The 25,241-nt window shown below is 46.4% G+C and overlaps 1 protein-coding gene across 2 annotated transcripts in view; it reads right to left on the bottom strand.

Annotated features, from left to right (window-relative positions):
* Positions 1 to 25,241, bottom strand: part of ACAD11 (acyl-CoA dehydrogenase family member 11) — a 289,500-nt gene that overhangs the window by 227,261 nt on the left and 36,998 nt on the right. For both annotated transcript variants that reach the window (XM_029589309.1, XM_029589308.1), the window contains 2 exons: positions 10,212 to 10,376; positions 2,764 to 2,911 (listed from right to left, as the gene is read on the bottom strand). In XM_029589309.1, coding sequence (XP_029445169.1) covers positions 2,764 to 2,911; positions 10,212 to 10,376 — 313 coding nt within the window. The remainder of the gene's footprint in view (positions 1 to 2,763; positions 2,912 to 10,211; positions 10,377 to 25,241) is intronic.

A 25,241-nucleotide genomic window follows, 5' to 3' on the forward strand; every position in this document is an offset into this window, starting at 1 on the left:
TTGCTGTGCAAAATCTAAAGCGTAGCCTTGTTTTATCACAGACAGGATCCACTGATCCGTGGTCACCTTGGTCCACTCCTCGAAGAATAGGGCCAGCCTGCCCTCTACTTCAGGAGTTGAGGAGTGGCCCATCGTTCTTTCATTGGGAGGGTTTTGCTCCTGAGGAAGGGAGAGCCGCCCCAGGTCTGCTAAATCTTTGACTCCGAAAGGACTGGGTATAGGTTTGTTGCTTCGCTGGAGCCGAACGAAACGATGAAGCGGGTGGCTTAGAAGGGCGATACTTCCAATTACCTCTAAATCTGGCTCGAGAAAAGAAGGAACCGCGTGAGCGAGGTCTGTCTTTCGGCAGGGGATGCACCTTATTCTCGCCCAGCGACTGAATCATGTCGTCCAAGATCTTACCAAAAAGTAACTTACCCTTGAAGGGCAAGGACCCCAGTTGGGCTTTAGAAGACACATCCGCCAACCAATTGCGTAACCACAAGAACCGGCGAGCCGCGACCGCCGACACCATAGACCTAGCAGACGTCTGGAGGAGGTCATGAAAAACATCAGCACAATAAGCCACCGAGGATTCCAAACGGTTCGCCTGAGCCGCTTCCTCAGCCGAAAAATCTACATTGGCTTGTAATTGCTGCACCCAGCGAAGCCCAGCCCGCATAGCAAAATTACTACAAATAGCCACCCGGACTCCCATGGCTGAGACCTCGAAAATCCATTTGAGCTGCACTTCTAACTTCCTATCTTGCAGATCCTTGAGCGCAGTTGTTCCTGTGACAGGAATCGTGGTTTTCTTTGTGACAGCTGACATTGCAGAGTCCACTTTAAGAACTCGCAGTAGCTCCAAGGCGTCCTCTGGCAGGGGATAAGAGCTTATCCATGGCTTTACTGACCTTTAAACCGAGATCTGGAGTATCCCATTCCCTATACAATAAGTCCGACGCTGAAAAATGAAAGGGAAAGGCAGAAGCAGGACCTCTCAGGCCCAATAAGACAGGGTCCATCTTCCCGAGCTTGGATTCCTCGGGAGGGCTATCAATGCCTAGCTCAGAGAGGATAGCAGGAATAAGAGGTGCCAACTTGTCTTTCCGAAAAAGGCGGACTACCTTAGGATCATCGCCCTCAGCCGCCTGAGAGCCTCTCTCCACCATTGGTGGATCTGGCTCCAGGTCATCCACACCCTGCGGGATCTGGGGTTGACAATTTGGATCCTCAGGATCTGAATCCAGATCCAAGGAGTCTGTATTCCCCTGCGGAACCCCAGTGCGGAGAGGACGCTTAGGCTGAATAGGCTCCGTCCTCTTATTTACCGTAGCGCGTTTAGCCACCCGGGGGTTATGGAATCAGATTTCCCCCCCGCCATCAGCTTGCCTGCCTTCCTAGCCTTGAAGGCTTTGTGTAAGAAAACAATAAAGGAAGACTCAGAGGAGGTGTCAGAAGTCCCCTCAGGACTGTCCTCTGGAGCTGGAGAGGCAGGCTGTTGCGAATCCCTATTTTCCAAAGGTCGCGGCTGAGGAGACAATTGAGGAGGAAAGGACCCCTCCCCCATGGTAGGCCCAGCAGCCGCAGCGCGGAATGAATGCAAAATGGCTTCTGTACCAGCGCTCAAAGGGAAAGGATCCTGAGATAATTAAGGCTCCCTTGCTGCAGGCGAAGAAACCCACGGGGGCCTGCTTTTAGCCATATTTTTAGTTGTTCCTGCACCGGAGGAACCCTCTGCCCCCAGTAAACACTGTGAGCACAAGTTTTGGCGGGAGAGCCATGCGCGGGCCGTGGCATCGGGGAAGACAGAGGGAATTATAAAATGCTGACAAAAAATTCAAAACGCCCCCCCCCCCCCCGAAACCAAAAACGCGGCGAAACAGACACCCCCCCCCCCCCCGCGACGAGAGGAAAGAAGGGAGAGCGTGCCCGAGCAAAGTGAAAGCAAGAGAAAATTACCTCAAAACTTTTTTTTTTTTTAAAGTAAAAAACAGCCTACCATGGTCCAGGGTGCTGATCCTTGGGGTGGAGTGAACTGGGCTCCCCGGTATCGTTGCCTGAATTAATAATTAGGGTCCTCGACCCCCGTCGGCAGCTGCCTCAGACCAGCAGGGGACGGCCCTCTCAGAGCCTAACAACCCTCTGGGAGGCAGACCAAGACAAATCCTTTTCTTTTTTTTTTTTTAAAGAAATTTAAAGCAACAAGCACTAAGAATTAGGAAGTACATAGAAAACTCTAACTAAACTAAATTCAATCAAACCAAATTAAAGACTCTGACCAGACTGTAGGTTTTGCACCTCCACCATCTGCTAGAGACAGAGAAATACTGGTGGACTGTAGGTGGCACTCTCCTATATAAGGTGGAGCATTGTTTTTAAAACATCTCTTTCTCTATCTGCTAGAGGGGGGGGGGGGGGGCAAAACCCAGCAGTCTGGACTGATCCGAGTAAGTACAGGGAACAACAACTTTAGAAAACAAAATTTAGAAAGCATTAAGGGGTAATGATCCCTCTACAACCTGCAGTGAAATGGTCAACTACTGTCCCACTGCATACGCTAAATTTATAGGAAATATACAGGCAGAGGATTGGGCAGTCAATCTGAATTGGCTGATTGCTCCACGATGCTTTGTAATAAATGAATCACAAAGACAGAAAACTACCTATTTGCTCTCAGTTTTAAAAAAGACATAAACACGTCGCTGACTCCAATTAAAAAAAAAAACCAAAACCAAAAACTAATATTTAAAAAATATGGAAATCCAAATGATCCTTTCACACCTTCTACATTCTGAAGACTGATGTCATTGCCTTGAGTAAAAACTGGAAATCTAGAAGGCCAAAGGAAGGGAACAGCAAGATAAGCCAAGTCTGCTATAGGGTTCCCAAGAGTTGAAAGTTCCCAGTCGAGGACTGCCACAACACGGGCCTAAAAAAAAGAAAAACAGAGTTTTAAAAATATGAAAGCTAAGACCATCAGGCTGACTATACTGATCTCCATTTTATGTCAAAAGGTCTGAGACATGGAAACAGAGGCAGAAATATAGCATACTATAAAGAGACAAGAATAAACATGAAAACCTTATCCTCTATTTTAAGTCTTCCCAGCACAGTGATCTAATTCCAGGAGCCCAAAATTACAATGAGGCATTACAGGAAAACATGTGATGGTATGGTGTTCAAAGAGGCTGACATGAACATGGAGAGGCAGGCAGGCACTGACTGGTTTGATGCAGTAACAGGTAAGAAAAAGGCTGTGAAGAAGAGACGAGTGCTAGAATACCACTGGGACTGTATTCAGGATAAACTGTTTCTCCCTGCTCTGAAACAATACAAACTCCTTTGCACTGCCATCAATGTACAGAGAAATAATAGGTATTCTACTTGTAAAAGAAGTCATATCTGATCTAAGGCAACCTAACCAAAAAAGGTCAAAATGGAGTAGCAAAACAGGCGGATATCACAGAAACAACTGAAACCAATTCAAGGTATGTAAAACAGAAAAACAAGCATTTGCAAGCTCCATTTATAATTGTGTCCAGGTTTGCTGCACAGCATCAAAACTCAGTCTACCCAAAACTCAGTCTATCCAAAGGAAAATTAGTTCTTACCTGTTAATTTTCATTCCTGTAGTATCACGGATCAGTCCAGACCGTGGGTTGAGCCTCCTGTCCAGCAGATGGAGACAGACCAAAACTGAAAGGGTATCCTATAACAGGACAGAGCCTACCCTGCAGCCCTTCAGTATAACCATTGTCAAAGCAGATAAGTAAAAGATCAAGCAAGTAACAAGAGAACTCAAGAACAAGAGAACTCAGAAAAACTAACAATTGTAAACACTGAATGGACTCTGTATATAAAAACGCTCTTGCATATCCATTGTCATCAAAACAGATGCTTCTGATGCCTTTAAGGATAATCACTGATGAAGAAACATCCAGTAACCTGCAGAAAAAACTTCAAGTGGATGGAAGGAAAAATACAGGGAAGGGTGTCTGGATTGATCCGTAGTACTACAGGAACGAAATTAACGGGTAAGAATTAATTTCCCTTTCCCTGTATGTACCTGGATCAGTCCAGACCGTGGGATGTACCAAAGCTTCCCTACAAAGGATGGGACCTTTGGCTCCTTCGGTAGGCAGGTGCTCGAAGCACCTGCCTACCGAAGGAACCAAAAACTGGTGCCTGTACATCAAGGCAGTAATGTCGAGCAAAAGTATGCAGGGATTTCCACGTAGCGGCCCTGCATATTTCCTGCGGAGAGACTGATTGACTCTTTGCCCAAGAAGTAGCCTGAGAATGCAAGGAATGAGCCTTTAAGCCCTCCGGAATTGCCCGGCCTTGGCAGATATAGGCCGACGAGATCGCCTCCTTCAACCACCAAGCAATCGAAGTCTTAGAAGTCTGATTGCCCCTATTTGGACCACTCCACAGGACAAAAAGATGATCGAAGACCCAGAAGTCATTGATAACCTGAAGGTAATGCGGTAAGACGCGCTTTACATCAAGGTGGCGGAGGTCATTCCCAACGGAACCCGCTATATCCTCAGGAGAGAACGTGGGAAGCTCCACCGACTGATTGACATGACCTTCGGCAAGAAAGAAGGCACAGTCTTGAGCGAAACTCCCGAATAGAAATCCGCAGAAAAGGCTCCCGACAGGACAATGATTGAATCTCAGACACCCTTCTGGCGAAGCAAATAGAAACCAGAAAGACGGTTTTGAGCATCAAATCCTTAAGGGTAGCCCGACAGAGAGATTCGAAGGGAGCCTCACAAAGAGCCTGAAGAACTAAATTAAGACTCCACGAAGGACAAGTGGAGCGGACGGGTGGCTTCAAATGCTTGGCGCCCTTGAGGAAACGGACAACATCTGTCCGTTTCCTCAAGGGCTTCTTGTTCATTGTTTATTAATTTCGTTCCAGTGTTACCATTCTGTATTAAGTTGTTATTCTGTAAACCGGAGTGAAGGCATCCCGCTATACTTCGGTATATAAAAACCTCGAAATAAATAAATAAATAAATCTGGGTGAGAAGCTACCGCGTACCCATCAACATTGCTTAAGAGGGAGCCGAGAGCGGACACCTGGATATGCAATGAGCTGAAAGGGAGACCCTTGGAGAGGCCTTTCTGGAGGAAGGACAGAATCATAGAAACCGGAGCAGAACGAGCCAAAACACCCGATTCTGCACAGACAGTCTCGAAGACTTTCCAAACATGGACATAAGCCAGAGAAGTAGATGGCTTACAGGCCCAAAGAAAAGTGGATATAACTTCTTCTTTATATCCCTTCTTTCTTAATCTTCGCCATTCAAAAGCCAGGCCGCTAAACAGAAGCGATCCGCCTGGTTGAAAAATATGGGACCCTGCTGGAGCAGGCGAGGAAGATGGCCAAGGCGAAGAGGACCGTCCTTCGCCAGGTTTACTAGATCCGCGAACCACGGTCTGCGTGGCCATTCGGGTGCCACAAGAATGACCAGTCCGTCGTGAAGCTCTATTCTTCGGAGAGCCTTTCCCACTAGAGGCCAAGGAGGAAACACGTACAGAAGGACGTCGAGGGGCCAGGGGAGGACTAGAGTATCCACTCCTTCCACATAGTGCTCTCTCCAGCGGCTGAAGAACCGGGGAGCCTTGGCATTGCTCAAGGTCGCCATCAGGTCCAGGTGAGGCAGACCCCACCTGTTGACAATCAGATCCATCGCTCTGTCTGATAACTTCCATTCGCCGGGATCGAGACGCTGACAACTCAGGAAATAGTCTTGCACATTCTCCTTGCCCACTATGTGGGAGGCTGCTAGGCGCTCCAAGTGATGCTCCGCCCAGGCAAAGAGCTTGCTGGCTTCCAGGGCCACCAGGCGACTCCGGGTGCCCCCCTGTCGATTGATATAAGCCACCATGGTGGAGTTGTCTGAGAGTACTCACACCGCCTTGCGGCAAATCAGAGGCATGTCGACTGCTAAGGAAGCATGTAAGTGATTGATCCCAGAGTTATAAACAGTCTAAAGCTGCCCCAAAATCGCAAAGGCTGCGACGGTCGGAGGCGGAAGACTCTGCCTCGGACAGGGATTCCGAACATATAATGGAGGTACTGCCGGAGCAGGAAGCCTTTATCCAAGACCTCATGGAACAATTTTCAGAGAAGATTTCCCATAAATTGGACTCCTGCCTGGGAATTGCTGTTGAGAAGGTGGCCGATTTGGTGAAATTGGACCAGTGAAACACAGCGCGACTCGAAGAGCAAGAAACTAAGATGGCGGATTTGGAGATGGCGATGTCATTGGTGAGCGCCAAAATGGACAAGGTGGACCGTAATTATAAAAATCTCCTTGAGAAGATAGACGACCTAGAAAACTGGTCGCACCGGTGTAATATCCGTATTCTAGGCGTTCCAGAATGACTGGAAGGAGTGGATGCGGTGGTGTTCTTTTCAACATGGCTGCCGACTTTCCTACACCTTGAGAATGGTAGGGCAGCCATCAAACTTGACAGGGCTCACCGTGCTTTGGCACCTGCACCAATGAATGGGAATCACCCACGAGCGGATATTCTTAAGTTTCACAATTATACTGACAAAAATAAAATTTTCGCCGTAGCTCGGGACCTAAAAGATTTGTCTTTCCAAGGCAGCAGGGTTATTTTTCTTCCAAACTTCTCAATGGATTTACAGCACAAGTGGCAGGCTTTTGCGGGTATCAAAAAAGACCTGCAAAAGATGAACCTGTGATATGCTCTGTTATACCCAGTGAAACTGAAGATTTTTGTCCAGGGCAAGTCCATCATAGTGAACACTGTGAAGGAAGCTGAGCAGTGGCTGAAGAACAATAACACCTGTCTTTCTAATCAGTAGAAGCCGTTGGGTGTTCTCATGTTCTTTTTTAATGTGGCAGCGATCTCCAATTTTTTAGGAGTTAATTTTGACGTCTTTCGAAGTAGTCCTGAGTGGAAGTTCCAGTTTTTATTCTCCTCTCAGCACTACTGTATTTTTTTTTTATCACATTCCCTTATTGATTTTTTATTAATTTTTTTGACTGTTTATTCTGTGGACTGCATCATATCTTTTTATGAATATTTTCTCCTGGACATACAGGTTTGCAGCCCTTTGCTGCAATATTTTGTTTTTATTTGACTTTAGGTTCTACACTTTGGGTCTCAGGCTTTAGCACACAAAACTGGAGGGGCAGTGCATTTCTGCTTCTCTTTGTGGATTTTTTGATCCTTGACTGCAACCTATGGGACTTGGTATCATCTCTTGAACTGGGTGTGACATTTTATTTCATGGTTGCAGTGCAATGGGGGTCATGTATTGTTTTTTGACATATTTCTTTCACTATGCCTTGACCTTTTCTCTTGTAGTTATCTATCTTTTCTCTGGTTTCTTTTCAATGGATTGTGGTGAATAATGCTTGCAGCACTGGGAGGGAGCTTTTAGGATTTTATTTATTTGTTGAGTTTTATATACCGTCATTCGGTGAAGCCATCACAACGGTTTACAAGATTCAAAGTGTCATATTCTTAACAATTGTGAATTAAGGTATAACAGGATATATATTAAACAAAAAGTTAATATTATTACAGACCAGAAAAGAATTCATTTTTGAGTTAGGAGGGTTTGATAGGTGCTGGTTGGAGACAAGTTATTTTTCAAGGATGGGTTGTTGAGGATGTTGGGTGGGTTTTTCTCCTGCTGAGGTTACCTGAGTTGGCGGGGGAAAGAGGGTGGGCCTGTTTGATTGGGCGGATGGGATTCTGGCTGGTCTCCTTCGGTTTAGATGGCTGTTTCTCTGAAGAGAATGCTGGCTTTTGGGGTGTAAGATGTTGTTTCTTGGGTATCTCAGACTTCGCCTGATGCAGCCCCAGACAATGAAGTAGGTCCCCGGACCCACCTGCGGCCCTCTTAGGCTTCTTTGGAGCGGAAAGGGGAGGCTCGATTCTCACCCACTTCCCCTTCGCCCCCTTCCTTGCCAGGAAGGCTTTATGCATCAAGAGGATAAATTTCAGCAAAAATCCCTCAGAGCCATCCATCCCCTGCTCCAAGCTGTCTGAGTCCCCCCCTCATCAAGGTCCTCATGAACCACAGGAGAAAAATGGGGAAGGGGAATCTGTGGGGTCCCTAGTTAGAAAGGACTCCTACCTGTGGCCCTTCGTGGATCCTGCTGCTTCGTGGGGCCCCTCAGACCCTTCAGCCACCAACATCGACGTCCCCCCCGAAGGGCGGGAAATCCGCTTCCCCCAGTGCACCCCCTCTGAGGTACCCTCCTCTTCCAAAGCGCAACCAGGACAGAGAAAGCAAGAATTCAAGCGTGTAGACTCCAGCCCACACACACAGCCCACTTCTCTGCATGGTTCGGGCACTATACCACGTGCTCCCGCATCGATGGCTGCCTCGCGGCTTGCAAACACTGCCAGCCTCAATCGCCGCTCTGACAATCACCTTTTTTTTCCCTTAACCATGCTGCACCATTTCCCATGGCACAGAAAAGTCAGCTGGGCACCGCCGCGGAAAAGATCGCTGCTCTCCGGCCTCAGCACGGCCCCCAGAGACAAGCGGGAAAACAAACGCGGCCACACCAACAGCTGCTGTGCTTCCTCCGCTACAGGCCTGGCCGCTAATGCTGCTCCCCCGGGACAAACGCAGACCGATGCAGTAGTTACCTTCTGCTGCTGAGGCCTGCAGCCTTCGCTGCCTCATGGCCATACCTTCCACCCCCCAGTAACCAGCTGTTTGCCTTTCTGATCCTTTTTTTTTTTTTTTTTATATTTAATGTTTTATTGAAAACATTACATGCTCAATGTGCTTTATTGTAACAAATTATATGAATATAATACCAGCCTCTAAGTGGAAACTAAACATACATCATGAAATTCCCATATAAGAACATTGTAAACAAAGGCTAGGTAACATACTGTACCCTATAATCTCAAGAATGTATAATAATGAAATAGTTTACAATAAAAGGCCCATTGTCAAAACAGTGTATCGTGTCATTTTTTTTGTTTTGTTTTCCCATGAAACCACCCTCCCCCATCCCCCTCCCCCCCTAGTCCCACTCTTAAATATACCTGAGGTGGTAGAGATGATGCATTGCATCGCAGCCTATAAGGTGGTTATGATCATTTGGAGGCTACGATTGTGACCTCTATGTTGTAGAGGGCCGCAGGTGGGTCCGGGGACCTACAGCATTGTCTGGGACTGCATCAGGCGAAGTCTGAGATACCCATGAAACAACATCTTACACCCCGAAAGCCAGCATTCTCTTCGGTCTTCTACAACATAGAGGTCACAATCGTAGCCTCCAAATGATCATAACCACCTTATGGGCTGCGATGCAATGCATCATCTCTACCACTTCTTTTTTTCTTTTTAACTTTAAAATCACAGATACAAAGGCAGAAAACACACACAGGGGCCTTGCAGACAGAGGCCTCAGAGGTCCTGAGGGAACCAGTCCCCTGGCTTTCAGGGCCCCTGGCACGATGCGGGCGAACACAAGGCAGAGGTTCCCAACCCCCCAGAAGCCCGGCTCAACCTGAGGAAGGGTCCACCAAGGAGCCTAACACCTCAGGGAGCTTCCTCCAAAATTCTCCTATTTCAATTTCTCTCTTTCTCTTTCTTAATCTCAGACTGCAGGGTTGCACCTCTACCACCTGATGGAGTCAGAGAAATACTGAGGGAACTGGAGGTGGCATTCTCTGTTATGTAGCAGTGCCTCAAAGTTTTGCTTCTCTGACTCTATCCACTTGTCTGGGCTGATCTGGGTATGTTCAGAAAAATTAAATTTACAAAGTTAATGACAAAAAAAATAAATATTTACTAGGCTTCAAAAGAATAGCAGAGGAAAACATGTTCCACAGAATGAAAAGGTCAAGGAAGGAAGCCCATGGGGAATAGGAGAAAATAGTTTGTCATTGATAGGGTGGTGGATATCTGGAGCAGACTTCCAGTGGAGGTCAGGGGAGCCAAAACAGTGGCAGAATTCAGGTGTGGATGTGATAGATAAAAAGGCTGTAGTGGTAGGAGAAGATGACAAAGTAAGACCTGCGACTGAACAGCACAGTGGGCAGGCTAATTGGACCAAGTGGTCCTTTTCTGCTGATGTCTATATATATCCGTATAGACAGACAGTTCTATATGCACAAGCATATTTGATTACATATCAAAATTCCTCTTCGCTGATTTTTAGTAAAGTACTGTGTGTCAACCCAAACTTATATGCTCCATCCTACTATACCTCTCTGGAATGGAAAATTATATTATCAATTCTGAAGTCTCCATGAGTCAATTTTTCTTCATTATCATTGGCTGGCACGTTATCAAGTAACCAATCTGTTAACTGCTGCATGGCAGGAATGTTCACGTTGGCTGCTCTTTTGTACTGATTTTTCCATGTCTGGACCTAAAAAAATACAAAATAATCAAAAGACACAAATTAATCATAAATAAATAATTGACATATTAAACATTAAGAAATCTAATTTGTATTATCCTATCAAATAAAGGAAGACTATCACAAGAATATTACTAGGAAGGGATGTAACAGAGGGGAAAAATCCCCAGGGGAAAAATCCCCAGAGAATTGTAAATGAAAGTTCACAGCTTCATAATCAAATAATGGTCCATTCCAACTGATCTGGAAGACACCCCTCCCCCTCAAAAAAAAAAATCTCAAGCAAAGGTGATTCTTCTTGGTAGCTTCATGGGTCCTCGCTTCTGCTTCGGTTCTGAATTCTTCTCAAACTAACTTAGGAGGGTCATTTACTAAGCATTTTTTCTATAGACACAGAATGGGAGATAAGCCTTAGTAAATCAGGCCCTTAGTTTGGATATTTTCTATCCACCTGTATTTTACTGATTCGGCAAACTATTCCCTGAATCACTTTAACAGTGGCATAGCCATGAGTGAGCCATGGCCCGCCAACTTTGAAGTCTGACCCATACAATTCTGGTATTTGATTGGGCATGTGAGGCCAAAACAAGAGGCAGGTCAGCCTCTGCAAACCTATGCCAGCGGAAAAGGAAGAGGCAGTATAAGCATCAGAAGGCCTGCGGAGCTGGCCTGAGGAGCCAGAGAAAGGGTCATTAATTGGCCCGCGAGTCCTCTCAGTGCCACGATCAAGTACATCTAACCCAGTGGTTCTCAACCCTGTCCTGGGGACCCCCCCCCCAGCCAGTCGGGTTTTCAGGATATCCACAATGAATATGCATGAGAGAAAATTTGCATCTTATGGAGGCAGTGTACACAAATTTTCTCTCATGCATATTCATTGTGGATATCCTGAAAACCCGACTGGCTGAGGGGGGTCCCCAGGACAGGGTTGAGAACCACTGATCTAACCGGACAGCTTCTAGCTGCAAGTATTGCTCCTCCCTGTTCCCATTCAGTTCAATGGTCTGTTGAACTGTTCGGAGATCATAGATACAGAGCGCCCTGTGGTTCAAAAAGCAGATGACTGAACCGATTGAAGGGCAGGGAGGAGTGGCACTGGTGGTTAAAAGCTGGAGGGTTAGAACCACAGACCACAGTTATTGCAACACAGAAGAGGATGGTGAAGGGCGTAAGAGGTGCAAGCTTCTGGAGGCGGGGACTCCTGGGACTAAAAGGAACTCTGATTGGGAGAGAACCAAGTGAAAGCTTAGGAAATGGGGACTTCAGGGGAGAATGGAAACTCTAGAGCAGGATGCATTGGATGCTGGAAGCACTGCCGACTTGTAAATTGGGTGGGGAATGGTGTGAAAGTGGTGACCTGGATTGGGTGAGGTTTGGTGGGGGGGGAGATTGGAAATTTGAGGGTGAGTAGGGGATGAGGGCTCAAGGGACACTGGGATTGGGTGGAAGAATGAGGGGTTAATGAGAACTGAGGGACTGGGTATGAAATGGGAGAGAGTGGGGGATGGAGATTGAAAAGGGGCTACAAAGAGAGCGGTGGGGAAGAAGGGACTCTCAGATGGGAGCGCGCAGGGATTTAAGAGACGGAGTGGGGATTGGGAAGATAATGTGGACTTGGCATTTGGAAGGAGGTTATGAGAAGGGGATGTTAATTGGGTTTGGAGAGTAAGAGTGGGGGATTTGAGATGAAGTTATATATGTGAGACGAGTGTAAGAGAAGGGGGCTTATGGGCAGGGAGAAGATAAGAGGTGGCATGAATGACCGTGGAAAAGGATGGAAAGAGGACTAAGGAGAGGGCTGAGAGACACTGGAAAAGTATGGGTTTATGAAGGCAGTGAGAGATGATGGAAATGGCTATGAAGGAAGTGAAAAAAGTGTAAGGCTAAGAAGGGGATAAGAGGTAGATGAAAAGGGCTGGAGAGAATTAGCGATAGAGAAGGAGCTGGGGCTGGTGAGAAGATGAAAGTCAGAGAAAAATAGATGAGGACTGGGAAAAGGACGAGTACAGACTTAAATTGGGGGATTAGTGAATGGATGAAAGACAGGAGGAATAAGAGACTGGGAAAGGAGTGAGAGAGAGGAGGAATGAGAGGGTGGATGAGAAGGGTGAAATAGGGTAATAAAAGTCTGGTAGGTAGGTGAGATGAAAAGAGGGATAATTACAGACTAGAGTAATGAGTGAATAGAGAAGTAAAGAAGAAAAAATGGATAAAGGAGACATGAAAGATCAATGTCAGAGACAGATGTTGAAGAAGAAGTGAAGTCAGGAGGCGAGAAAAGGAATGGAAAATAGAAAGACCACCCTGGAAAAAGAGTTAAGAGAAGATAGAGGAAAGTGGGAGAGAAACTGGTTCCAATGCAATAAGAAAAACAAGTTGCCCAGACAAAAGTTAGAAAAAAGTATTTTATTTTCAGTTAAATGACCGAGATATGTTAATTTTGGAAATGTGCATCTCTGATATCTTTATATTTTGTTCAGTACAGGAGGAAATGTATTACTGTTTCTATTTTTCCAGTGTTGTACTGTATGTGAAGCTGGCTTCTTGGGGGTTTCAAGTTTTATTTTTGTATACATATTTCTGTTTAAGTTTGTGGTCACTTATTTTGCATTAGATCAAGGTCAGTTTGTTCAGTGTAGGGATCTATAGCAGTTCAGCTTGTTCAGTTTTCCCATTTGAAGATGTATTAGTGGTCTAGAGCCTTGTGTAAGATATTTGCAGTGCTGTGGTGTTATAGGTTTGCTCTATAGGTGCTAAATGATTTTTGTAGGATGGTAGATTTAAAAAAAAAAAAAAATTGGAGAAAGTATTTTTTTCACTCAGTGTACAATTAAGCTATGAAATGTTTTGCTTAAAGGTGTGGTCAAGGCACTGAGCATAGCGAGGTTTAAAAAAAGGCTTGACAAGTTCCTAGAGGAAATGTTCATAAACAATTATTAGCCAGGAAGACGTGGGAAAGCCACTGCTTATGCCTGGGAGTGAACACAGTGAGCGGGGGGCGTTCAAAGGCCCTGGGTGCCAGGCTGCAGGGGACATCTGGAAGCATCTTTTTGCATGTTTTTAACTGCTTGCAGGTACTGAGAAAATAAGAAGAGCAGTTATTTGAAAGGTCTGATGTTTCTGTGACCTTAAGCATTTCTACAAGGTAGATGGTGGTGGTGGTGGTAAGGGAGGGGCATGGGGGGAGCAATACAAATGTATTGGCCCCCCCCCAGACACTGGACACACTTGCTACGTCACTGTAGCCTCCTCTTCTTGAGGCCTCAGGGGCTGATGTTGCAGCTTCCCTCATCTCTCTGGGGGTAGTGGTGGGGAAGGAGGAACAGCAGCGGCACGCAGAGGACTGTTCTTTGTTCTGGCCACAGCTGCATGGTCTCTCCTTCTTCCCACCTGAGCAGACCTACTACTTCCTCTTCTGGACTGCGTGGGTGGGAAGCAGAGACCATGCCGCCATCACTCCAGACCGGTGGCCCTCTAGGGCAGCATCAGGCCCCCTCCTCTTCTGCTGCCGGGCAGGATGAGCTCCCCCAGCGGCCCCCTGGCTCCTCCTTTGCCACTTGGTGGGATGGTTTCCCACTGCCCACTGGACTTCTGCTTCTGATGGGGAGGGGGGAAGAAGAGTATATCTATGTCTGAGTGTGAAAGCATGCCTGTGTGTATATATAGGTGTGAGCATGTCTGTCTGTGTGTGAAAGCGTGTCTATGTGTGTGTGTGTGAGCATATCTGTCTCTGTGTGTTTGTGTATGTATGTAAATGTGTATGTGGGTGGGAGAGCATGTCTGTCTCTGTGTGGTGGGAAGGCATGTTCTGTGATTCAGCATGTGTGTATATATGAGAAAGGGGAGAAAGCAGAGTTGCTTATCTGTAACAGGTGTTCTCTGAGAACAGCAGGATGTTAGTCCTCCCACATGGGTATCATCATCATCAGATGGTGCCCTGATGTGGAAAACTTATGTCAAAGTTTCTAGAATTTTGACTAGGCATGCCCAGCATGCCCTATACCATGAGTCCATGTGGGGTCCCTCTCCAGTCTTGTAACATAACAATTACAATTAAAATAAAAAAATAGGAGAAGCCCAACTCGGTGGAGTTGCGGGCAGGTTTTGTGAGGACTAACATCTTGCTGTCCTCTGAGAACACTTGTTAATGGTAAGCAACTCTGCTTTCTCTGAGGACAAGCAGGATGGTAGACCTCACATATGGATGAATCCCTAGCTACAGGCTGCTCTCCAATACAAAAGGGGACCAAAAAACATTCAAACCATATGCCAACAGGCACAACACCAGTGCTATTGGTAACAGAGGGGGAGACAGCCTGAATTCAAACAATGGGCCCTAGGCATGAAGAGTTGGGTTCAACACCTCAATCAGGTTCTGAAGGACAGACTGGCTGAACCTACTATCGCTTAGGCCATCCCTATCCAGACAGTAATGAGATGTGAATGCGTGGCGAGAACTCCGCATTGCAGATTTGCAGCCTTGCAGTTCTCTTCCATGGGAACTGCTCGCAAGTGAGCTACCAATGCTGCCATGCCTCTGATAGAATGAGCCTTGATATGGCCCTCAAGATGCAGTCCTGCCTGGGCATAACAGAAGGAGATACAATCTGCTAACCAAATGGATAGTGTCTGTTTGTTAATGGCAATGCCCAACCTATTCTTATCAAAAGAAATAAAAAGTTGGGTGGCTGTCTATGGGCTTCTATTTGCTCCAGATAGAAGGCTAAGGCTCACTTGCAATCCAAACTGTGTAGTGCTTGTTCACTTTGGTGCAAATGGGGACTGGGAAAGAATGCTGGTAGGATGAATGACTGGTTAAGATGGAAGTCCGACACCACCTTAGGCAGGAACTTAGGGTGCACATGCAAGACCACCCTATCAAGATAAAAAACTTAGTGTAAGGTGGATAAGTCACTAAGGCCTGGAGCTTGCTGACTGTCTGTGCTAAGGTGACTGCCTCCAAAAATATGACCTTCCAGGTCAGGTACTTCAGATCACAGGTGCGTAACAGCTCAAAAGGAGCTAACACCACGTTGAGGCCCCAAGACACAGCGGAGGGCCTAAAGGGAGGCTTCAATTGAAGCAGGCCACGACTGAAATGAACAACTATAGGCTGTACAGAGATGGGCATACCATCTACATCTTGGTGGTGTGCACCAATTACACTGAGATTAACTCTAATGGGAGCTGATCTTTAAGCTAGCTTCCAATAGGTGTAGAAGGTAATCAAGCAGTTTTTGTGTGGGGCAGGAGAACAGATCTAGGGCCTTGTGCTCTCACCACATGGAAAACCTCTTCTACTTCAGTCCATAGGACTTTCAGGTGGAAGGATTTTTGGAAGCCACCAGGACAGAGACATATTCTCAGAAAGATCAAGAGGCTGTAGGATTAACCTCTCAACATCCAGGCTGTAAGCGACAGGGCCTGGAGGTTGGGCTGTTGCAACCTGCCTTGATCTTGTATAATGAGATCTGGGGAAGTCACCAGACTGAAGGGTCTCCGGATGGACAACTCTCATAGGAGTGGAAACCAGACCTGTCTTGGCCAATGAGGGGCTGAGAATTATACCCCTCCTGTTCTTGCAAAGCTTCAAGAGAGTCTTTGCCTCTAAGAGATTCAGAAGATAAGCATACAGACCACCTTTGCCCCAATGACAGACAAGGGCATCCAAGGCTGGATTGTCATCTGACCTGTACAGGGAGCAGAACCAAGGCACCTTCCTATTGTAGGAATCATAAACAGATCTATGTCTGGGTTCCCCAGAGGTGGAATATCTGATTTGCTACCCCCTGATCTAGGAACCACTCATGAGGTCTGAAGGCTCGACTCAACCTGTCTGTTATCACGTTCTCCACTCTAGACAGGTACATAGCCCTGAGCAGCATCCAATGGGATAGGGCCCACGACCAGATGTGGACCGCTTCCTGACACAGGAGGTACAATCCCATGCCTCCTTGCTTGTTGACATACCACATGGCTACCTGGTTGTTGGTTTGGATCAGGACAACTCTGTTGGACAACCGATCTCTGAAAACCCATAGCACGTATCTGATCTCCCAAGCTCAAGGAAGTTGATTTGACAAGAACGTTCCTAAGCGGACCAGAGACCCTATGTGCTGAGCCCATCTACATGAGCTCCCCTCTCTAAGGTGGATGCATCCATGACGAGGACAATTCAAAAAGAGATCCTCATTCCAGATCTGAAAGTACCTACTATCAGAACAATGAATCCTGGAGAAACGGAGTGACTCGGATGCAATCCTGGAGGCTCTGAGTGGCCTGACGACACTGCAACCTCAGGATACATTGGGCTCTGCGCAGGTGTAGACGTGCTAAGGGAATGACATGGATGGTTGCGGCCATGTGGCCTAACAGCCTCAACATGTGCCAGGCTGACACCTGCTGGCTTTGCTGAATTTCTCCTGCAACGGTTGTAAAGGTGACGGCCCTTTGACAAGGCAGGAAGGCCTTGGCCTGAGCTTTGTCTAGCAAGGCTCCTATGAAGTCCAATTGACGTGACAGGCAGAGATGGGACTTTGGGTAGTTGAAAATGAACCCTAGTGACTCCAACACCCGGATGGTCAAGTGCATGGCCCTTGCAGCCCCTGCCTGAGATGTACTCTTGATCAGTCAATCATCCAGATAAGGGAAAACATGCACTAACAGCCTGCGGAGGTGCAGCACCACCAAGGCCAGGCACTTTGTGAAGACTCGTGATGCTGACACTAGCCTGAACAGTAACACCCAACACTGGGAGTTCTCTTTTCCCACCACGAATCAGAGACACTTCCTCTGACCTGGGAAGATCTCGATATGAGTGTATGTATCTTTTAGATTGAGAAAGCATAGCCAGTTCCCTTTTTGTAAAAGGGGGAAACAATCTTTTTTTTAGAAACTTGTTCAAGGTCCTTAGGTCTAGGATGGCACGAAGTTCTCCTGTTCTCTTTGGAATCAGGAATAACCTGGGGTATAATCCCAGCCCTCTTTGTCCTCATGGTATGGGCTCAACTGCCCTGGCCATTAAGAGGGAGTAGAATCTCCTGATATGCTACGGACCCCCAAAATGGGCACAGAGGGCAATTTGGTGGGACAACCAATAGATTCAATTGGTACCCTTGATGGACGATGGAAAAAACCCACTGGTCCTAGGTTATACTAGGCCACTGGTTCGCAAAGAACCGCAGCCGGCTGGGGCTTGGGGTTCTCTGTTGCCAGGGACAGCCACGGGAGCCCTGATGGTGTTAACGAGAGCAAAGGGGGGGAGGATAATACTTCCTTTGGCAAAAGAAAAACTTCCTTGGCCCAGTCTCACTGGCCTCCTAGAAGAGGACAACGGATATGGAATGCTGGCGGAGAGTTGCTGGAGGGTTTCATGCTGGTCCTGAAGTTGGGCCATGGAGTCCTCCGAAGAGATTCTCCTCAGTATACAGCATGTTAGTGAATCGTTCCTTTACCTCCAGTTGGAGATCCAGGGCCAGCAGCCGTGCCATTCTGCAGGCGCCGATTCCTGCTACAGAAACTCTTGATGTCATTTTGAAAACATCATAGGTTGCTCAGACTCGTGTTTTCTGCACTCCAGGCCCTTATGAACCAGCGACATGAGAGTGCCCTGCTCCTGTTGAGGCAGCTGCTTGGCCACCTCCTACATCTGCTTCCAGATGTCCCGAGTACTGGCTCATGTAGAGCTGGTAGGCAGCAATGCGGGCAACGAGAAAGGTACCTCAAAACATCTTCCTCCCAAGAGTGTCCATCGCTCTATGGTCCTTCCTCGGGGGTGCCGAGGAATGGATCAGAGATCACTTGGCCCTCTTGAGAGTGGATTTGACACTTATCGAATCCAGCAGCCTTCTGGATGAAGTAGACCCCATCCGCTTTCTTATTAATGGAAGGCACAGTGAGGGAGTGTTCCCATATCCTCAACAGCAGCTCCTTAAAGATCTAATGCACCAAGACTTCCACGATTTCCTTAGGAGGCTCCACGAACTGGAGAATCTCAAGTATTTTGTGCCTGGCATCCTCCTATGTTAATAACAGAAATGGGATGCCTTCTGCCATCACCTTCACAAATCCTGTGAAGGTCAAGCCCTCAGGCGGAGAATTCCTTCACTCCTCTGGAGGAGAAGGGTCTGATGGGAAACCCTCAGAGCCCTCAGAGGAGGACTCCGAAGCATCATCCCCCCAGGGATCATAGGTTCCCTCATCCTTGCTGTAAGCAACCGGGGATGGGTCCCTAGGTGCTTGGCCTTCGACCAGAGGTGCAGGCACCAGTAAAACTGGATGGGGGCAGCAGGCCTCAGAATCTCTGCCGGCGATGGTGGAGCTTCCTTCTCGGAGGAGCCAGTGACGACCACCATATCGGTAGGGGCCTCAGTGTTCTGCTGGGTACCGATGCTGTCCTGGGAACTGAAGCCAGCTGGGTTGGTGATGCACCGATGAGAATGTTGAGCTCAACATTCTCATCGGTGCATCTCCAGAAACAGTACAAGGACGGGCAGCACTGGATCCGATGCCATCGATGCCATAGGTCCAAAACCCTGCAGGTCCTGTATCTCTACCAGCTGGACTCAGCATTCCACCTCCTCCTTAAGTGTTGCCGATGCCAACACTGACTGGGAGGAAGGAGGGATGGCCAAATCTTCTTCGGATCCTCGAGGTGGATCGGTGTCAGGCATCAGGACCGGTGGAGACTGTTGTGGGCCCCCAGCACAGATGGAAGACTGGCACTCCTTGCTGCGGGGTCGCTTTGGGGGCATTGTGGCACAAGCTGGGGCATCTCCATGCCCCGCACTGGGTGCCGATGCTTCTTCGGCTTCCTTCAATGCTCAGCCCAATCTTTTCCCAATGCAGAGGCCAATGACAAGGGACAGATGGTGGTCAGTCTCCGGCACCCCATCTGCTGATGGCATCATTGTAACCATCGGTCCCCCCAATGTAGATGGCTCTGTGTCCAATAGATGGCTCCTTGGTCCTTCATTGTCGAAGAGCTGATCCATATTGCTGAGTCAAAATCTATGTCAATCCGGAGTCATCTAGGCACATAAGCAGCAATCCCAGAGGTCATTCACTGCCCCCAGGCAAAAGACACATATCTCATGCGTATCTGTGATGGATATGGTCCTTGGGCACCAGGGGCATCACTGATAAAGGGGTCATGAAGGGCAAATGATGGTGGTGGGGCAACGATAGCCGATGGGCACCGATGCACTGCCACCATGGGGAATCGACCGCGAAGGTAAACTTACCCAAATTGTCAAAAACCCTGACTAGGAGTTCTATGGGAATGGCACCAAGAGGGACCCAGTGACAGAACAGTATGGAAAAAACAGCCAAAGTGAGCTCACTCACTCAGCGAATCTTACAGATCTGCAGAAAAAGAGAGACTGAAGAGGTACTCCAAATGAATGCATGGTAGAGGGCTTGCTGGGCATGCCCAGTGTGTTTAGTCAAAGTTCTAGAAACTTTGATATAAGTTTTCCGCATCGGGGCTCCATCTGATGATGTCACCCATGTGTGAGGACTACCATCCTGCTTGTTCTCAAAGAAAGACTCCTCTTCCTTGCTAATCCTCAACAATCTCAGGGCATTTTGGAAATCAAAAGATCCCAGGTATAGACAGCATGGTTTTTATCATTTTTTTTTTAAGTTTTAAGTATTGGGTGGTATATGTGTCTGCTGTTTTGAAATATTTTATTGGTTTTTGGAAAATTTATATGAGTTTTATATCATTGGATGTTTTCTTTTTGTCAGCCATTTTGAAATATTCATTTTATTAGTATGGTTTTACTTCTATTGATGATTTCTATTTTCTGATTTTTTTTCTTTTATAAGGAATTGTAATGTTCTGTTTTTCCATTGTGGTACTGCAAGTCTGGCCTGTTATGGTTTACAGTTCAGTTTTTGTCTGCATGTTTGACTCTTTATTCTGTACTTGATGAGGGTCTGTCTGTGTTCTAAATGTGTGACTGAGGTTACGTTTTCTGCTAATGTGTCATTACTATGTAGGGATATATAGGAGCTTGGTTTGTTCTGTTTTCCTAATAAGAGGTATATTGGTGTTTTAGGGCCTGGTGTAATGTTTGCAGGCTCATCTTTTCATAGAGTTGTAACTGTTTGAATATTGACAGTTAGTGCTGTTTTGGAATGGGAGGTTTATTATATTATAATTTAGCTTGCTCATGGCTTTCTGAGGACCAAGCCCACACCCAACATGCGTTACAATAATCCTAATACCATATGTGTTACAAAGGTCTTTTTGCTTTTATGCAGGGTTTTCTGGTTGACACCACAGCTATGCATGTAAATGTAATACACATGCTGTTGTGATATTTTTACTTCAAAATACTGTTCTTTGAATGTACTTTTTCATGTAAAATCTTTTATTATAAATGCATAATTTGAAATTATGCTTGAAGAGGGTCGTAGTAGGGGCAAGGCTGGGCACAAAACTGTAAGATTCACTTTTGGTGCCCAATACCCTTGCACTGATCCTGATTAGTAAAAGAATACAAATTAAATGTAAGAAAAACAAAAACAAAACAGAATGAGGAAGGACCGGCCCATTAATTGTTTGCACAGGGTTGCAAGAAAAGTTAGCACTGGCCCTGCATGGTGGCGCCCTGTGGTGATACGCTAGTGGGGTTCTCATACCTCCCCAGTGAAGAGACCCCATGCAGTGGTGCTGTGTGGTGATGCACTGGCGGATGATGGGGGTGGGGGAGAAAGGGCGCCCGCAGGGGAGATAACACATGCATTGGCCCCTGGATGCCATAGACCCTCGCTAAGCCTCTGAGAGGAAGCGATCGAGACACACACCTAAATCTAAGAGAACAATTTTGGATCTTTACATGGGATATGATAACCCTTCAAGGGTTGAGCTTAGAGGTGGAATGGTACTCAGCAAAATGAATTAAATAAAAAACAAAAAACAAAAAATAAATAAGGAGCATTCTACATCGTATCCGGTATAAATAGTGATCTGTGTGTATGAGTCTGGGCTTCCAGTTGTGTTTTGGCGCCAAGAATATATGATGGTGAGAAGAGGTATCAGGAAATACTTACTATTAGTCCATTGATTGTTCTGTTTCAAGACAAAGGGTTTTTTATATAATGGTTTTAGGCCTGATGCCATTGTTCTGTAAATACATAAAAGGTAGATGTGTTGCTTCTGAGAAACTTGTAGCAATTTTAGAGTGTGTTTGATTGTTTTTCATTTTTCATTTCAACTGAAGAACCATGAATGATGTTCCCCTGATGCAGACATCCGAAACATGGTCCCATGTCAGGAGGTGGATTCTTTCAGACGACAAGTGAAGTCGTTTTACTTGTTAAAGAAAAAATATAAAAAATGGGCACTGGCTTATGAATAATTGTAAGGCAACGAAGGTGATATAATACTGGGAGTGCCTAATATGAGGCCAAGTTAGAAGGTCACAATTAATGTAAGAAGGAATTAAGAGTACTGTTGGTTTAATGTACATTTCCAACCTTTTGGGGAGGTGCTGAACTACTTAGGAGTAAGTTAAATGAATAAACATGGATGATATTAAGTTGGCCATACTTTGCTTTCCTGATCTGGCTAAAACCCTAACAATTTGGATCAGAGTGATTGTTTTTTGGTTGACATATAGCTTGCCCCTTAATGTAAAAAGAAAAAAACACCACCAAAAAAAAACCAAAACAAAACCCCAGATTGTGCAGGTGAACCTGCTTACCAGATAATTTACCTATAGCCCAGGTAGAAGATATTTGCGTATCTATTCAAATGGAAGCACATACTTTTTTTAAGTTATCAATTTATCAACTAAAAATAACAAGCAAATATTGTTATAACTTGTATGGAACTGTGGGCCCTTGGTTGCAACAAGAGATGACTCCTCCCACAGGGCGGAGTCCTGTGGGGACTTGTTGCGATAAGCTGGCTCTCGGGAGACAGACACAGGGAGAAATAGATAGTCTTTATTATACTGCAAGTGATGAGTGGCACCCGAGGAGTGGGTGAAGGCCTCAACTCGGAGGAAGAGGAGCTCTGGAGATGTATATCGTCTGTACTCTAATGTGGAGATGGTCTCTCACCAGACTTGGGAAGGATCCGGTAGTGATCCGCAGAGCGGGGTACGCTGTGAATCCTTCACAACTGAAAGGCCAAAGAGAGCAGGATCTGGTAGTGGTCCGCAGAGTGGGGTACGCCGTGAATCCAGCTGTAGATGGTGAGAGAGAACAGAGACAGGCGGAGAAGCAGAGATACTCACTCTGAAGTTGAAGGCAGAAGTAGGGAGGAACCTCCATGGAGCGGAGGCTTAGGACGAGACAAGGCCCCCGAGGAGCGGGTACCTCCAGGCGTCCTAGGCTGAAGCGAGTCAACCCCGAAGGGTAGGTACAGAGCGAGGCAAGGCCCCCGAGGAGCGGGTACCTCCAGGCGTCCTAGGCTGAAGCGAGTCAACCCCGAAGGGTAGGTACAGAGCGAGGCAAGGCCTCTGAGGAGCGGGTACCTAAGTCGTCCGAGGCAGCGGAACAGCGCAGCAAGCATCCGTGACGAGGCGAAATCAGCAGGAAGGGAATCCTTGCTAACTCGTAGAAGGCATAGTGAAAGGAGTTTAAATATCCATAGGTAGTGACGTCATGCGGAGGGGATGCCCCGAGGTTCCCACCATGACGCACGTAAAAGGAGGGTCAGCGCGCGCGCACGTGCCCTAGGTGATCCCCAAAGGAAAATGGTGAACGCAATCGCCCATGTCGGTCCAGACATGGGCGATTGCGTTGGCGTGCTGAAGCGGAGGCAGCCATCTTACCCCATGGAGCAGAATCGGGCAGAAGAGAGGTGAGCAACAGAGGGCACAGCCGTCTTGCGACCGACGGGCGCAACAATTGTCTGAACAGAAAATAAGGCAATATATACAGAACAAATTATAGAAAAAGAAAAATGTACACTTAATACAGGTACCATAATGCCCTCTACCAACCCTCCAATTAAGCAGGTTAGATCCATCAGAAAAAAGGAAACAAAATAGCCCACTGTAAACATCAAATATCCTCTATAAGAAAGGAAAAGGTTCTAGAGAGAGAGAAAAATAAATGTAAGCCACAAAACCCAACAAGTTGATGTTACTGGGTTCCTTCTGGAGCTATCACAGGGACAATGACTCTGTTATCCAAAAAAGATCTCAGATTTTCTTTAAACACAGTCAACTATCTATATCTTTATCAGACATTTCTCAGGATATCTTAAAAACAAAAACATCCCTCCCCACCTAAAACTATCACAGTCTCATGCATCTGAAGAAATAGCCTTCTTCTATTCTGAGTTTGTTTGGAGATGTCCAGAAACACCCAAACCCTTTGCCCTATAAAAAGAATAACCTTATGTCTGAAAAAACACTTCACTATAAAATCTTTATCTGCCTCAAATACACAGGACATAAACAAAGCAGCACTGTGCATCACATCTTCAGCAGATTGCTCCCTGTGAAAGTAGTTTTAATAAATTCAAATGCTCAAGAAAAACAAATAGATCAGAAGTGTCTGCAGGTTACTTTTCCCTCTTCTTGAATGGCAGATGGAAGGCTCCATTCAGGGGGGTATTGCATTCTCTGATATATGTTAACAGCTAGAGCATACACTTCTAGTAAAGTTCTTTAGGGTCAATTAGAGAAGTATGTGGAAATTTGAAAATTCTCAAATTAAGATGTCTCCATCTATTTTCAGAAATTTCAAACTTGCATTATACTGCAAAACTGTTTTTAATTGATGCAAGTTTAAAGTCTTGGAGTTTCAAATTGTTTTGCAGTGCCTCAGTCTTTTCTGCAACTTTAGTCTCTACTGAAGGTACGTGACTTTTAACAACTTCCAAGGAAGTGACAAAATAGCCAATCTTCTTACTTCGTGTTCTTTCCAAAGTCATTATAGCCTGTTATATATCCTCTAGCCGGATATCTGCTGGCCTTTCCAAAAGGTGAAATCCACAAGGAAGCAGAAGGCTGCACCGAGTCTGGCGAATCTGCTTTCCTATCCCAGTGTCCTAGCTCCCTGCTTCCATCTGCAGCTGCACCATCCTCTCATGAGCCATGGGACCTCTCCACAGACCCCCCCAGTAGGGACAGCTGTCGCCACTGTGAGATCTCTCCCTGGACTGCCCGGCTCCTTCACGGTGCTAATGGCGGGGATCTCAATCAACTTTCCCGCAACGCCCATCAGTATGTTGCTATTACTTGGCTCCAGAGCGGATGGAGGTTAGTGGCACTTGGGGCTTAAAAATACCTCCACCTCAGGCAGGGCAATCACTGTTCCCCCAGCATCACTTGCAACAAGGAACTGCTAAGGTTGCAAGTGCCAAACTCCCTTCTCAACAATTGAGAAACAGTCCTCTATGAAATAAGTTGGCTAACAGGAGGGCCACCCCGCATCTTCCCCTCTCTCCTCATCATTAATACCAGGCAAAATGTCAAAGTAATATTTTCAACACGGGAGAAAGGGTTGGTGCATCTCACTCAACCAGTGCCATCTTGGATCTCCCCAGTGGAAGCGTGTAATTTGCAGGTGACAAGCTCAGGTCTCTCAATGAAACCCTATGGCTTGAGTTGCCTTCTGTAAGCTTTACCTGTTTAAGAGACTTAAATACCTGCTTCCACTATCAGGTTTGTGAAATGTCAGGCCTGGACTACTCTAACTCCATTTTAACAGACCTCCTCCAGTCTTCGATGACAGCACTCCAGCTGGTGCAGAACGCAGCAGCACCTGTTATTCCAGGGTGCCACTTTTATGTTCATTTCACCTCGGTCTTGGAAGGACTATACTGGTTGCCCACTTCCCTGGAAATCAGAGTCAAGCTACTTAATCTAGCATTCCAGGCCATTCAGGGGGATGCGCCCCTTTATCTGA

Source organism: Rhinatrema bivittatum, chromosome 2, assembly GCF_901001135.1.
Source record: "Rhinatrema bivittatum chromosome 2, aRhiBiv1.1, whole genome shotgun sequence".
NCBI classification, from domain to species: Eukaryota; Metazoa; Chordata; class Amphibia; order Gymnophiona; family Rhinatrematidae; genus Rhinatrema; species Rhinatrema bivittatum.